At 47.2% G+C, this 15,776-nt stretch overlaps 1 protein-coding gene across 10 annotated transcripts in view; it reads right to left on the bottom strand.

Annotated features, from left to right (window-relative positions):
* Window positions 1-1,463: 1,463 nt before the first annotated feature.
* ABCA9 (ATP binding cassette subfamily A member 9) overlaps window positions 1,464-15,776 on the bottom strand; it is a 54,151-nt gene continuing 39,838 nt past the window's right edge. For 9 of the 10 annotated variants that reach the window (XM_044938502.2, XM_044938495.2, XM_044938501.2 and 6 more), the window contains 12 exons: window positions 15,267-15,358; window positions 13,731-13,851; window positions 12,964-13,081; window positions 12,226-12,317; window positions 8,322-8,482; window positions 7,232-7,307; window positions 7,057-7,151; window positions 5,899-6,018; window positions 5,596-5,736; window positions 4,876-4,955; window positions 2,549-2,604; window positions 1,464-2,204 (listed from right to left, as the gene is read on the bottom strand). In XM_044938502.2, the coding sequence (XP_044794437.2) occupies window positions 2,109-2,204; window positions 2,549-2,604; window positions 4,876-4,955; window positions 5,596-5,736; window positions 5,899-6,018; window positions 7,057-7,151; window positions 7,232-7,307; window positions 8,322-8,482; window positions 12,226-12,317; window positions 12,964-13,081; window positions 13,731-13,851; window positions 15,267-15,358 (1,248 nt within the window). In that variant the 3' untranslated portion in view covers window positions 1,464-2,108. The remainder of the gene's footprint in view (window positions 2,205-2,548; window positions 2,605-4,875; window positions 4,956-5,595; window positions 5,737-5,898; window positions 6,019-7,056; window positions 7,152-7,231; window positions 7,308-8,321; window positions 8,483-12,225; window positions 12,318-12,963; window positions 13,082-13,730; window positions 13,852-15,266; window positions 15,359-15,776) is intronic. The other variant, XM_044938498.2, reaches the window with a different exon arrangement.

Consider the following 15,776-nt stretch of genomic DNA (forward strand, 5'->3'; position numbering starts at 1 on the left):
AAGAAAGCGGTGCCTATAAAGTTCTAGCACTGTTCAGTAGACCCTCACATCATAAGAAACAGAAAATAAAAACATGCTTCAAAATTATCAGTTCAGTTCAGTCACTCAGTCGTGGCTGACTGTTTGCAACATGCATGCCAGGCCTTTGCAGCATGCCAGGCCTCTCCGTCCATCACCAACTCCCAGAGTTTGCTCAGACTCACGTCCATCGAGTTGGTGATGCTATCCAGCCATCTCATCCTCTGTCATCCCCTTCTCCTCCCGCCTTGAATTTTTCCCACATCAGGGTCTTTTTAAATGAGTCAGTTCTTCACATCAGGTGGCCAAAATATTGGAGTTCCAACTTCAGCATCGGTCCTTCCAATGAACATTCAGGACTGATTTCCTTTAGAATGGACTAGTTGGATCTCCTTGCTGTCCAAGGGACTCTCAAGAGTCTTCTCCAACACCACAGTTCAAAAGCATCAATTCTTCAGTGCTCAGCTTTCTTTATAGTCAAACTCTCACATCCATACATAACCACTGGAAAAACCATAGCCTTGACTAGACGGACCTTTGTTGACAAAGTAATGTCTCTGCTTTTTAATATGTGGTCTAGGCTGGTCCTAACTTTACTCCCAACGAGTAAGTGTCTTTTTAATTTCATGGCTGCAGTCACCATCTGCAGTGATTTTGGAGCCCCCCAAAATAATATTGCTTTATGCCATAAGGGTGGTATCATCTGCATATCTGAGGTTATTGATATTTCTCCCTGCAATCTTGATTCCAGCTTGCACTTCTTCCAGCCCAGCGTTTCTCATGATGTACTCTGCATATAAGTTAAATAAGCAGGGTGACAATATACAGCCTTGATGTACTCCTTTTCCTATTTGGAACCAGTCTGTTCTTCCATGTCCAGTTCTAACTGTTGCTTCCTGACCTGCATACAGATTTCTCAAGAGGCAGGTCAGGTGGTCTGGTATTCTCATCTCTTTCAGAATTTTCCACAGTTTGTTGTGATTCAAAATTGCAAGATGTATTTTTTTAAAACCTTCCTCGACTTGATCATTCAAATTCTCAGTACGACCATTTTAACAGGTTTCACATTTCCTGTATCATCACAACAGATAAAACATGACTGTACAATCTGAAATCTGAGAAGTGACAGGAAAGGGAGATGAGTAAATTAAGAACAGGTGAAGAAGAAATGAAAACAGCAAGCCTGTGCTGCCGTGAAATCGTTAGACTCCGCCTCCCGTACAGCAAACTCTCAGCGTCCGGTCTCACTTTGTCCCTGTCGTTGTTTCAGTCATTGTTTCAGTTCAGTTCAGTTCAGTCACTCAGTCGTGTCCGACTCTTTGCAACCCCATGAATTGCAGCACTCCAGGCCTCCCTGTCCATCACCAACTCCCGGAGTTCACTCAGACTCACGTCCATCGAGTCAGTGATGCCATCCAGCCATCTCATCCTCTGTCGTCCCCTTCTCCTCCTGCCCCCAATCCCTCCCAGCATCAGAGTCTTTTCCAATGAGTCAACTCTTCGCATGAGGTGGTCAAAGTACTGGAGTTTCAGCTTTAGCATCAGTCCTTCCAAAGAACACCCAGGGCTGATCATTGTTTAGTCTTGTCCAGTTCTTGTGAGCCTATGTAGCCCTCCAGGCTCCTCTGTGCACGGGATTTCCCAGGCAAGAATACTGGAGTGGGTGGCCATGCCCTTCTCCAGGGGATCTTCCCGACCCAGGGATCAAACCTGTGTGTCCTGCATCGGCAGGCGAAATCTTTACCATTTAGCCACCTGCCTACTTAAAAAGAGAAAATAGTTAAGATTTTAAAGGTCAGAGACCTTTAAATTAATTTAATTTCTGTATCATTCTCAGAAACATAAAAATTCCCTAATCAGGTGCATTTAAAAAAAAATCTGCTGCCATGTGAAACACTGGGTTCAGTTGCTGTTTCGGAGGCTGCCTGGTCTGCTGAGCATCAGTGCTCTGACCTTACTCCTTAGTCCCACTATCCATCATGTTATTGAGAAAAGTGATGACGTGGGTTTCAAAAGCATTTTGAAATCATATCTGAGCCAAGGTATATTAACGCTATAAAATATGGTCTTAAAAATAGTGGATTTGGGCTTTAAGGCTCTTCCTGCAGGAGCTTCCACCTCATGGAGAGATCAACTTCCTCATCAGAATCGTCCCACTCCTGCTCCTTGCAGAGTTCCAGGAAAACCTGCAACAGAGGAAGAAATAAAGAGATGGGGTGACCACTGCTTCCTGTAGCCCCAAGTGAGTGCAGAGTGTGTCCACACATGGTATCTTTATATTCCATGAAGAGTAAAGTGTTAGTCACTCAGTCATGTCTGACTCTCTGGGATTGTCTGACCCAAGGATTGTAGCCTGCCAGGCTCCTCTGTCCATGCGATTCTCCAGGCAAGGATACTGGAGTGGGTTGTCATTTCCTGCTCCAGGGGATCTTCCCAACCCAGGGATTGAAGCCCGGTTTCCCACGTTGCAGGTGGATGCTTTACCGTCTGAGCCACCTGGGATGCTGTGGGATGTGCAAAATGGACCCACCTGCTCCAGGCTGCACTGGGAGAGGCTGTACTCCTCCAGGTCGAAGTTCTGTTTAACTGCAGAAGGATGGATGTGTATTAGGACTGCAAATGTCTTTCATTTATAAATTTGCCAAGTCATGTACCAAGGGCACACGCGGACAGATCTTAAATACACAAGGTGGGTAATAAACTTGGATTAAATATGGGAATGCACATTCACCACGTGGTCCTCTCTCTCATCATCTTAGAGCTTGGGCAGAAGGGCCACAAGACTGAAAACAGGATGCGAGGTTCTGGATTGCCCATGCGGGTTGCGCTAAAGGCTGGACCACTGCCTCCAGCCGCTCTGCATCCGCCCTCACTCTCCTCCACCCTGCTCTCTGCTCCAGAGCCCGACTTGGTGGGCTCCACCTGGGGGGTTCCGCCAGTGGAAAGCCCAGGAGGAGGGACAGAGAGAGAGGAGATGGAGCTTTTATCCCTCCACTTCCTCCCTGACCCCAGGCATGTCCTTTGATTCAAGGTCACTTCTTCCCTCAAGATGGCAGATTCTACCCGACTCTACTCCCAGGGTCCCGTCACCACCTCCTCACTTCATCCCTTTGGACCTGAGAACAGGAACCCTGGTGTCAAGCCTCAGGTAACTGCACTGTTCCTGGCACCTTGCCAAAGACCCCCTTTATAAACAAAAGTTCCTGGAATTATCCTTTTTTATTTTTTAAATTTATGGGTTTTTTTTTTTTTTTTGGCTGCTTGTGGGATCTTCTCTGACCAGGAATCAAACCTGTGCACCCCTCACTGGAAGCTTGGAGTCAACCACTGGACCACCAGGGAAGTCAATCTTATTTTTGAGTTCACTGCCTTTTACCCACATGGATTGTGACTGAAAGTCCAAACATGCAAATACATATGAGAGAAGAACCACGAGTGGAAAGAAGACCCTGGAGAGTCGCGATTTCTCGTGGACAGTTAGTTACTAGACAACAGTTAGTTACTAGATCAACATCACCCCTGGCCTCTAGAAGACCTTGTTGTTGCTGTTTAGTTACTCAGTCGTGTCTGACTCTTTGTGACCCCATGGACAGTAGCCCGCCAGGCTCCCCCATCTGTGGGGTTTCCCAGGAAAGGATACTGCAGTGGGTTGCCATTTCCTTCTCCAGGGGTTCTTCCCGACCCAGGGATCAAACCCACGTCTCCTGCATTGGCAGGCGGGTTCTTTACCAATGAGCCGCCTGGGAAGCCCCTAGAAGACCTACTAGATGCCAACTATACCCCCAACCACACCACCAGCTGTGAAAGCTGAAAACGCAGGGATCCCATTTTATAGCTGCATTTTCACAAACCATGGGTGTGCGGCCGCCCTGCGCCTGTTTCGACCGTGGCGCTGCGTTCCCAGCGGCATTTCCTCGCTTTGTCTTTCTGTGTCACATGTTGCTAATTCTCAAGATATTTCAAATGTTGCATTCGGATTCTATTTTTCATGCTGATCCATGATCTTCCATATTATTATAAAAAAAAGATTACCACTCGTTTAAGACTCAGGCGGAGGCTCTCATTTTTTTAGCAATAAAATATTCTAAATTATGGCAACTAATACAGTTTTTAGAAATAATGTTATCACACACTTAATAAACTATAGTACAGTGTAAACAGCCTTTTTTTTTTTTTTTTGGATGTGAACCATTTTTAAAGTCTTTATTGAATTTGTTACAATATTGTTTCTGTTTTATGTTTTGACTTTTTAGCCTTGAGGCATGCTGGATCTTAGCTTCCCCGACCAAGGATCGAACTTGCACCCCTTGCATTGGAAGGTGAGGTCTCAAACACTAGACTGCCAGGGAAGTCCCCTAAACATCGCTTTTATATGCCCTGGGAAACCAAAACACTCATGAGACTTCCTTCACTGCAGCATTCAATATATAGTGATGTCTGGAACCCAACCCACAATACCTCTGAGGTCTGCCTGTATCCCCAGAAGTTGCCAAATCACTGGCTGAGAACCACTGGATTAAAACCTTACTATTTATAGTATGTGAAGTGAAAGTCGCTCAGTCGTGTCCGACTCTTTGCGACCCCATGGACTATATAGGCCCTGGAATTCTCCAGGCCAGAATACTGGAGTGGGGAGCCTTTCCCTTCTTCAGGGGATCTTCCAGACCCAGGGATTGAACCTGGCCTCCTGCATTGCCGGTGAATTCTTTACCAGCTGAGCCACAAGGGAAGCCCTTATCGTATAAAATAGTATAATGTCACATTTTGGGCCCATGTATTGATACTTCTTATGCTGGTTTTATGCAAGACTTGAACGTGATCGGTTTCCAGAGGCTCACTTGCAGCAGGCACTCTCACCTGTCTCTAAACTGAAGAAGGCGTGTGATAAAGGGTGTACATCCTCAACAGGCAACTTGTAGACCACCAGGGAGGCGAACCTGGGGGCGAGGAGAGAGACCTGAGTTCAGGACCCAGAGGCACAGCCGCGAACGGGTGCCACGTCTGGGAAGGGGCAGCAGGCTCGTCCAGGACTTGGCTGTGCACCTAGAACTACCACAACATTGTGAACTCAGCTGCAATCCAATATATAAAATAAATAAATAGGCCCTTGAAAATTAAAAGAAAAGAAAAAGGAAGAATGTTAATTCCCTTACAAGAATCAGCTTCCAAACCAGGACTTGGTTCTCTTATTTCCCGCCTGTGCTATCCCTTGGAATTGGATGTCTCAAGAGTTGACTCATTGGAAAAGACTCTGATGCTGGGAGGGATTGGGGGCAGGAGAAGAAGGGGACGACAGAGGATGAGATGGTTGGATGGCATCACTGATTCGATGGATGTGAGTCTAAGTAAACTCCGGGAGTTGGTGATGGACAGGAGGCCTGGTGTGCTGCGATTCATGGGGTCACAAAGAGTCGGGCATAACTGAGTGACTGAACTGAACTGAACTACTCACTGAAGTCCTCATGATTCCCACATAGTTTTTTTTAAAAAAAGAATGGGAAGATAAAGCTTTTATATCTCGCCATCACAGAAAAACAGAGCAAAGACCAGGACGAATCAGAATGAGCCCGCATTGACCTCTCCTGCCGAGCAGCCTGGGGGAAGATCCTCAGGACCTCAGCGTGCAAAGCCTCCAGCCGGGCCAGGCTCTTCAGCTTCATCTCCAGCAGGTAGTCTCTGCCGAACTTGCTCTTCAGATGCTGGATGGAGCCGATACACCTGGAGGTGAGAGGAGGGTCAGCCGGCAGGGGAAGCGAGGGGAAACCCACCGCTGGGGACGCGGGGTCCTGGGACCAGGGCAGCCGGCCAGCCCAGCTCCACGCAGAGACCACCGTGTCGGGGAGATGCCCTCACTCAGAGCGCACCCAGGGACCCACCCACCTCAGGCTCCCGGACACCATGATGGCCACGCGGTCGCACACGGCCTCCGCCTCGGCCATGGAGTGGGTGGTCAGCAGGGCGCCCCTCGCTGTATTTCTAAAGGAGGCCCGGATCAGCTGCCTGAAGTGAGGCCAAGGAAAATAAACGTCAACTAGTGGGGATGCTCCAGACGGTGTGAAAACAACATAACGGCGTTTCCACGGGCACTTATGAAACAGAGCGAATTCAGATTCACTCCTCAAAGACAGGAGGTTCGGAGGGACAACAGGCATGGAAAGAACCAAGCAGACAGGGTGTCTCATTCGGAGCAGGGCTTCGGCTGAATGCAGGGAATGATAGCAGGTACAAGCTTGTCTACAGAGACGCTGCATTTCAATAATATTTATGAGAAGGCAGTAGGAGGAAAGAGGAGACCTTACGTACAAGCGTGATGATAATGACATATGCCCCAAAGCACAGAATGACAGATTTCAGAAAATTCTTCAAGTGATTGGAGAATATATTGAGTATAATCTATAACAAATTTTTGAATCATTATATTGTACAACTGAAACTAATATAATATTATACATCAGTTATACGTCAATAAAAGAATTTTTAAATAAGATAAAATGAATAATTTGCATGTCAAAAAAGAGAATACATGAATTTATTCTTCCCTCCATAAGAATTATGTATCAGGTGATGTTGCAAAAGATTTAAACTTAATAATAGATTGATCTGATTAAATATAAAAGTGAGTCTTGAATACTTACTTGGAAGAGCTAAGATGAACATGAAATTTTTAGAGTGAGGATTGAGTTACAATTACCTTTTTCTCCTTAATAAAAACGGATGTGATATGACATCAGCATTTTTTTTTCTTCATACTGTTTTTTTCTGGTAATGTGGACATCTTTCCCTTTATAAACAACGGTTTAATTTTTTTGTCTTTTTTTATTGCGTCAAGGACATTTTTAGTGGGAAATTTCAGACTTCCAAATGGCAGCTGCAAAGCGGCTGCCTAGGTGCGTTCATACACGTGAGCCCAAGGGGAAGGATCTGTCAGCACAGGAGAAACCACCCCTCTCACCGCCGATCTAACAGAACCAGCAGGGCTTTTCAGGGCCAGCTGTTACAGGTGACACATTCGCTCAGGGCTGCCCCGACGCCCCTCACCACATCTGCAGCTGCCCCTCGGGGTCCATCCCTGTGGTCGGCTCGTCCAGGAGCAGCACGGCCGGGCTCCCCAGGACGCTCAGCGCGAAGCTCAGCTGCAACAGAGAGGAGCCGCGTCGGCGCAGGCCTGGGGGCGCGCGCAGGGTGGTGTGGGGGGGGGACGGCCCCTCCCTACCTTTCTCTTCGCTCCCTCGGGTAAGGCCTTGGCGGGGAGCTCCATCTGGTCCTGCAGCTTCAGCGCGTCTGCCAGCCTGCGGGAAGCAGGAGGAGTCAAACCCACAGCACCCTGCTCAGGGCGGGGATGCGTGGGGGAGAACCAGCAAGTCAGAACAGATGCAGAGAGTTTAAATGAGGCTCAGAGTGATCCTAAAATTGAAACCACCTAGGGTGTTTTATGAACCCTTCTTGGCAGCCAGACTCATATCTGCAGTGCCTTCTTTCTGTACTGAGAACAGTGAGTATATGATCCTATATGATACTGCAAAGATCGTGCAATCCCACACTAGGGCAGACATCCAAAAAAGACGAAAACTCTCAATCTGAAACCATACATGCACTCCAGCGTTCACTGAGGCTCTATTTACAGTAGCCAGGACATGGAAACAGCGCAAATGCCCATCAGTGGTCAACTGGTTTAAGAAGGTGTGGTGCACGCAAGCAATGGGAGATTACTCAGCCGTAAGAAAGAATGAAATATTGTCACTTTCAGCAATGCAGATAGGTCGAGAGAAGTTAGTGTGAAGTAAGTCAGACAAAGGCAAATAGTATATGATGTCACTTATATGTAGAATCTAAAAATATAATACAAATGATTCTATATACAAAACAGAAATAGGCTCACAGAGCTAGAGAAACAAACTTAGGGTTACCAAAGGGGAAAGGGGTGAGGGGCGGGATAAATCAGGACTTTGGGTTTAACAGATACAAACTACTATACATAAAATTGCTATGCAACAAGGATTTGCTGTATAACACAGGGGACTGTATTCAGTATCTTGTAATAGCCCATGATGGAAAAGAATCTGAAAAAAAATATGACTGAGTCACTTTGTTGTATACCTGAAACTAACACCGTATTTTAAGTCAACTATACATCAGTTAAGAAATAAAACGCATGGCCTTTTTCTCTCCAGGCTTAAAGAGAGCGAAAACACTGAACTGGGGTCTAGACGATCAACAAGTATGGAGCTATCAGCACCGCCCGCCTCATCCTGTGTGAAGGTGTTTCAGCCCAGGTGGGGAGCAGGTGATGCCCCCCCACGCACCTGGTGATAGCGGCCTCGGCGTCCGCCCTCCGCAGCCCTTTCACAGCGGCCGACACCTCGAGGTGCTCCCTCACCGTCAGGCCGGGCCACAGCGCGCTCTCCTGGGGGCAGTACCCCAGGAACCCCGGGGGCGCCCCTCCGCTGCCCCCTGCGAGCAGCACCTGCAGAGACAAGGTCATTCTCACATTCCCTCCAAAACCACGTGTGTAGGCGATGAGCGTTATTTCAGTGGTGTCCTCCTGCTCACACAGGGCCAAGAGTCCAGAAGTGAGCGGGTGATCGCTAGCTCTGGGGAAAAGATGGTTGAAAACGAAAAGGCAGACCCTCCACACTGTTGCAGGACAGGTTCTCTATCACAGTTTGGACTTCGTTACCAAGTGCATGAAAGAATTCAAGGTCACTTATTTGGTTGTCCAATTGTTGTTGTTTAGTCACTAAGTCATGCCTGACTCTTTGTGACCCCACGGACTCTAGCCCTCCAGGCTCCTCTGTCCATGGAATTTCCCAGGCAAGAATACTGGAGTGAGTTGCCATATCCTCCCCCAGGGGATTTTCCCAATCCAGGGATCCAACCCTAGTCTGTCTCCCGCATTGGCCGGCAGATTCTTTACCACTGAGCCACCTGGTAAGCCTGGCTGTCCAATGCTTGACTTCATTTACTGATCCAAACATCCATAGGAGCAGGTATTTATTGAAGATTCTGTTTTTCCAAAGTTAAAATCGTTACAATCACGGGATATTTCACAAGTATATTGTGAAGATTAAATACGCTAGTTTTTTCCAGCCCTGCTGCCAGGGGACACCTGGCCCGTATGGAGACACTTGTGTTGTCCTGATTGAGAATCTAGGGGGTTGAGGCCAAGGATGCTGCTAAATATCCCGCAATGCACAGGACGGCCCTTCATAATAAGAATGATCTGGTCCAAAATGACACAGGTGTCAGACTGTTGATCAACCACTGTGCCAAAATGGGATAAAAAGCTTAAAAACATGGATGGACCTAGGAATTGTCATACTGAGTGAAGTAAGACAGAGAAGGAGGAATATCGTATGACATTATGTGTAGAATCTAAAAAGAAATGATACAAATGAACTTATTTAAAAACAGAAACCTCAGATACGCAGATGACACCACCATTATGGCAGAAAGCGAAGAAGAACTAAAGAGCCTCTTGATGAAAGTGAAAGAGGAGAATGATAAAATTGGTGTAAAGCTCAACATTCAGAAAACTAAGATCATGGCATCCGGTCCCATCACTTCATGGCAAATAGATGGGGAAACAATGGAAACCGCAAGAGACTATTTTTTTTAAGCTCCAAAATCACTGCAGATGGTGACCGCAGCCATGAAATTAAAAGACACTTGTTCCTTGGAAGAAAACCTGTGACCAACCTAGACAGCATATTAAAAAGTACAGACATTACTTTGCCAACAAAGGTCCATCTAGTCAAGGCTATGGTTTTTCCAGTGGTCATGTATGGCTGTGAGACTTGAACTGTGAAGAAAGCTGAGCGCCGAAGAATTGATGCTTTTGAACTGTGGTGTTGGAGAAGACTCTTGAGAGTCCTTTGGGCTGTTGGACTGCAAGGAGATCCAGCCAGTCCATCCTAAAGGAAATCAGTCCTGAATATTCATTGGAAGGACTGATGCTGAAGCTGAAACTGCAATAACTTGGCCACCTGATGCAAAGAACTTACTCATTGGCAAAGACTCTGATGCTAAGAAAGACTGAAGGTGGGAGAAGGGGACGACAGAGGATGAGACGGTTGGATGGCATCACCGACCTGATGGAAACGAGTCTGAGTAAATTCGGGCAGTTGGTGATGGACAAGGAAGCCTGGCGTGCTGCAGTCCATGGGGTCACAAAGAGTCGGACACAACTGAGTGACTGCACTGAACTGATAAATAGAAACAGACTCACAGATGCAGGAAAAAACTTATGGTCGCCAGGGGGATGGGCTGGGGGAAGGGATAGTTAGGGAGTTTGGGATGGACACATACACGTGGCTATACTTAAAGTGGATAACCAACAAGGACCTGCTGTACAGCACAGGGGACTCTGTTCAGTGTTATGTGGCAGCCTGGATGGGAGGGGAATTTGGGGGAGAATGGATACATGTGTATGCATGGCTGAGTCCCTTTGCTGTTCACCTGAAACTATCACAACATCGTTAACTGGCAATGTGAAATAAAAATATATTTTTTAAGTTTAAAAAAAGAGAAGACAAACAACAAAAACAAGCATCCTGGCCCCCCAAACCCCAACATGTCCCCAGGGCCAAACCTGAGAAATTCTGAACTAAGGTAAATGGAAACTTCTCAGCATTAGTCTGGCACATAGGAATCAATAAATACATGCATTTATTATTTTTTATGAGCTGGATACTGTGCCATATAATAATAACAACAGGTGTGTGTACCAGTGCTTACATTTTCTGTGTTTTAAATTATTTTGGCCTCAGAAAAACCCGACCCGACTGGGGCATTAGCTGGATAGTCCTGTTTCACACGTGAGGAAACAAACAAGCCTCCTTTGTTGGAATCGTGCAGGAGGCCGTTTGAGGTGGAGCTGGGAGTGGGAACTGGGGCCTGCCCAGGGACGGCAAGCCCGTGACGTCGGGGCTGTGTCGTCTCTGCCCGGGACTGAGGAGGAGAGCCCTCGCTAACCTGGCCTCCTAGAACTTTCAGTCTAGAGAGAGAAACAGGAAACACATCAGCAAGCATGCACGTGAGTGAATCGCAGCGCCCGCTGATCGCTTTCAGGGCAATAAAGGTGTTAGCACCGAGTGTCACAGGGAAAGGCCTCTGGGGATGTGGATTTTAAAGTGATGAGAAGGAGATGAGCAGACACACGAAGAGCCGAGGGCAGAGCACTCCAGCCCCCGGGAGAGTACACCCCAGGGTCTCACAATGGGAAGACCACTAAAGGCCAGTGGGAGCCAAGGTCATCAACGGAGCCCAGACCCTACAGGGCCTTTTGCGGCCCCGGTGAAGGTTCTGGACACACTCCAGCTGCGGGGTTATAAGCAGGGTGATGGCATGAGCACTTCTGCATTTTTCTAAGGACCGCTCTGGCTGCCGAGGAGTGAGAGGGGAACGGAAACCAAGAGTGCCATCAGCTTCTCGTGGTGAGCACGCCCTCTGGCCTTCACCTTCTGACCAGTGTCAACAGCGTCTGCCCTTCAAACGTGTGATACTGTGGGTCTTCCTTGGTGGCCTGGGGGCTGAGACTCTGTGCTCCTAATGTGGGGGGGCGCCCAGGTTCAATCCCTGAACCTGGGATTGAGCCCTATAACTTCAGGTTCAATCCCTGAATCCCTGTTCAATGCTGCAACTAAGAGCCATTGCAGATAAATAAATAAATATTATTTTAAAAAAAGAACAACAAAAAAGACAAAGTTGCAATCCTTCAATCCTCTGTCCATTACTTTACACAACTTGGCCCAGGCATAGCACCCCCCTGTATTCATATACTATTGTGGTTTTTTGCTTTGGAACATGGACAATTTTTCACTAATCTAAGAGTACTATTTTCTGAATAAATCCTGGATCTTGGCAGTCCGATTCAGCAAATTCTCAGGATACATAAGTTTAAAAAAAAAAAAGAAAGACTTCTGACCGTGAACAAAGCTAATGTTTAGCTTTACTTTCCCAAATGTTTCCTGTGAGTGTGTCTATTTTTCACTCAGTAGAAGGCATAGAATAGATAATACATAGGCTTCGGTGCCTAACTATTTTTGGAATTAAGGGGAGACATTTTTCATTAGCCCTCTTCATTCAATGCATAAGTCACAATGATTAATAAGAAAGGACCAGATATATATTTTTGAGATTGGCATCTATGGTCACTGGAAACGTTTGTTCTGGCAGCACTGAGGAGCGCATCTCCGTGTGCTTACTCACCTGCCCTGCGGTCGGTCTCGTGTCTCCAGTTATCATCTTGATGGTTGTGCTTTTACCGGCTCCGTTGTGTCCCAAGAGCCCTATGACTTCACCTGAAAGAAACAGGTACACTCAGAATTATCCCTGCAAATTGTTACAATAAAAGTAACACAAATGCTCTTTCATGGCTCACCGTGTGTCAACCCATAGGCATTATTTCACTTATTCTTCGCACACACCCCTGAGTGTTGTCACTAGCTTCATTTTGCAGGCAAGGAAATGGAGATGCAAAGAGAATTGAGAACAAAATGACCAGGGTCATGCAGCCAGTCTGAGGTTGAGCTGGAATCTGAAGCGCATTTTGCATTTAACCAACACGCTGCAGAACATGCCGTTTGTGAGGATGGATGCACTGTGGTACCCCAGGGGGTGCCTTCCTGGGAACGAATCCCTGTTGTGAAATTAATTATATTACTTAAAAAATAAGCCCAGCCTTCTTAACAGAAGGACCGCCTCCTTTTTGGTCATTTTTCTCATCGTTGCTCTTTCCTGCGTGTCTGTCTGAATGGAACAGAACTGTCTTCCTATGCAAGGAAACACCATTGTAATTATAGCTGAGATTTTCCACAGGCTGGCTCGGCCGTAGCCTGTGGAGGAGGGCTGGCTGCCCTCTGGGTTCATCCGCAGACAGCCCCGGATTCAGACCCTGCCAGGCCCTTCAGGAGACCTCACGGTGCCAGCAGAACGACTGCTTCCCACCTTTTTTCACACAGAAAGAGACGTTTCTTGTGGCTACTTTTTTCTTCCTCTTGGCAAAACAGTTTTTCTTTCTGCCTGCATATTCCTTCCGTAGACAGCTGGCCACGATGGCAGGTTTCTGGAAAGGCAAGGAAAGTCCGATGCAGCTTCATTCTCACCGTGAAACGAGCGCATGTCCCCTCCTCCCCGGGTCCAGATCTCTCCTGCTCGATGCCATGAGTCAGACCAGCCCTCCCCCCTAGAAACTGCCATTTTCCAGCAAACTCCCCCAGTCTTATACATTCCTTCAGGGAAAAGACATCTGTACTGCAGCATACGATTCCTGCTTGCTCTTCCTCCGAAGACTGGAATAGAGACATCCATTCAACCAGTAGGTCTGTGAAGATGTGTGTTCATGTACACACACCCACAGGCACACAAACACACCCACAGGCACACAAACAGACACACCCAGGCACACAAAGACATACACACTCAGATGAACTCTCTGCCCTGAACTGCTTGCAGTAAACTACTCAGTTTAGAAAACTTACAAAGTCTCGCTTTGGTTTTGTGATGATTAGCTTTATTTGCCAAAACTACGACTCTGAAAAAGGCATGAAGAAGTCGGTTCTCTCATCTTTGTGGGCATTGCATACTCACAGAAGCCAAACGATGGGCTCCATGTGTAACGACTAAAGAACCTCACGTGTTTTCAGAGAAGTAAGACTGCGACTGGCCCCCTTGCCCTGACAGTCAAGTGTCCACGCGCGATTTCACGGCTCTACCTCCTCCGCGTCCGGGGTGGCCACGGCGTCTGCTGTTCGCCTTCTTTCCGTCTGGACATCTTCATCCTCTCCTTTGGGTTTCTCTGGGTTTGGAAAAACAGCACTGCTCCTTGGCGAAATTCTAAAAGCAAAACAGTGCGAATCCAAGAGGTTTCCAGTGGGAAACATGTCCCCAAAATGGTGAATTTTGTATGTACTGCGATCAATTATTTGGACAGATTGAGTAGCTGTGGGGCTCCCCTTGTGGCTCAGATGGTAGAGAATCCACAGCAGACTCTCTAAGTTTCTAGTCGACACCTTTTTCCTTTCAAACAGCTTTGCTCCCATCAATGATGCTACTTTCACTTCAGCCTGGCTTTTAAGCCTGAGCATAACCCTCCTTATCGGTCGTGACTTCTCTGGAAAAGGATTTTGAGGCAGGGTTGCATGTGAAAGGAACCTAGGAACTGTAATTTTAGCACAGATACTTCAGAATTCTGAAGGCTTTGTGGCAACAGTGGACCAAAATGCTTATCATCAGAGGCATGACCTTCAGACCCCAGGACTCGGACTCACCAGTAACTGAGCACCGTCGCTTCTTGGGAATGTGTGTCAGAATTACCCTTTTCCAACTGCTACCAACCGAATCCTCTCCTCCATCATCCCACACCTCTGGTTACGGCTGCTCCCTGTCTCTCTCCCAAACTTCCGCTGGCAGCCGATGCCCTAAGACAGAGCTGTCTCCCCGCCCCTCTCCTGCTCTGCTTGCTTAAGCTGGACTTGAGCTTGATTCCTCTTCTGAGTAAGGCGAGGTTTTCAAAGCACATCTGTCTTCATCTTCCACGGTGTAACTTTCAAAACCCTCCCTAAGCTTCTCTACCCAAGACCCTCCAGTACCGGGCTTCAGTTTAGTTTTTCATGGTCCTGCAATACAGGCCTCCAAGTTCGTTCCAGCTGTCTTCTTAAATCTGCAGCAAGGTGGTGTTTATTCCAACTTTCATCCTTTTGCTCAGCTACTCCTCCTTCCTGGATGCCTAGACTTATCCAACTGCTTACATAGATGTGCCCAGGAGTTGGTGATGGACAGGGAAGTCTGGCGTGCCGCAGTCCATGGGGTCACAAAGGTCAGACACGACTGAACGACTGAACAGCAACTCTACATAGTCCCTTCAGAACAATTCTACATAAGACTTTCTATGCAATTAATTACACATATTAAAATGTCTTTAAACAATGAGTCGGAGAAGGCAATGGCACCCAACTCCAGTACTCTTGCCTGGAAAATCCCGTGGATGGAGGAGCCTGGTAGGCTACAGTCCAAGGGGTCGCTGAGGGTCGGACTCGACTGAGCGACTTGACTTTCACTTTTCACTTTCATGCATTGGAGAAGGAAATGGCAACCCACTCCAGTGTTTTTGCCTGGAGAATCCCAGTGACGGGGGAGCCTAGTGGGCTGCTGTCTCTGGGGTCGCACAGAGTCAGACACGACTGAAGTAACTTAGCAACAAACAATGAGTATTAAGATAAGACATGAAATAGTATTTGAATTTTCTTAACCTGAACACAGGATCCTTTCTCGTTGGTTTCTTCCTAAATTTCATTTCCAGACATCGTAAGATAAAGAGGAAAATGAAGAAATGAAGGTAAGGCTGGGGAGAGAAAGACAATCACAGTGAGCATCAGTACAAGAGCAACTTCCATACTGGAATTGATTTAAGGAGCTTGATCATGTACAAGGCTTTTAAGGATTTGGTAACATTTTCACAAGATTGAAAGATAATATAGTTAATATTTTATGAAGCTCTCCTAGTCTGTGTTACTGTACTTAAGAGAAATCATGACAGAAATAGTAAGCTGGGCTTCCCTGGTGACTCAGTGGGGAAGAATCTGCCGGCCAGTGCAGGGGACATGGGTTCGATCTCTGATTTGGGAAGATCCCACGTGCCACAGGGCAGCTGAGCCCAGGAACCACAGCTCACTCAGTCCTGAGAGCCCAGAGCCCGTGCTCCACCACGAGAGAAGCCGGGGCAGTGAGGAGCCCACACGGCACAGCTAGAGCGCGGCCCC

This window comes from Bubalus bubalis, chromosome 3, assembly GCF_019923935.1.
Source record: "Bubalus bubalis isolate 160015118507 breed Murrah chromosome 3, NDDB_SH_1, whole genome shotgun sequence".
In the NCBI taxonomy this organism is placed as follows: domain Eukaryota; kingdom Metazoa; phylum Chordata; class Mammalia; order Artiodactyla; family Bovidae; genus Bubalus; species Bubalus bubalis.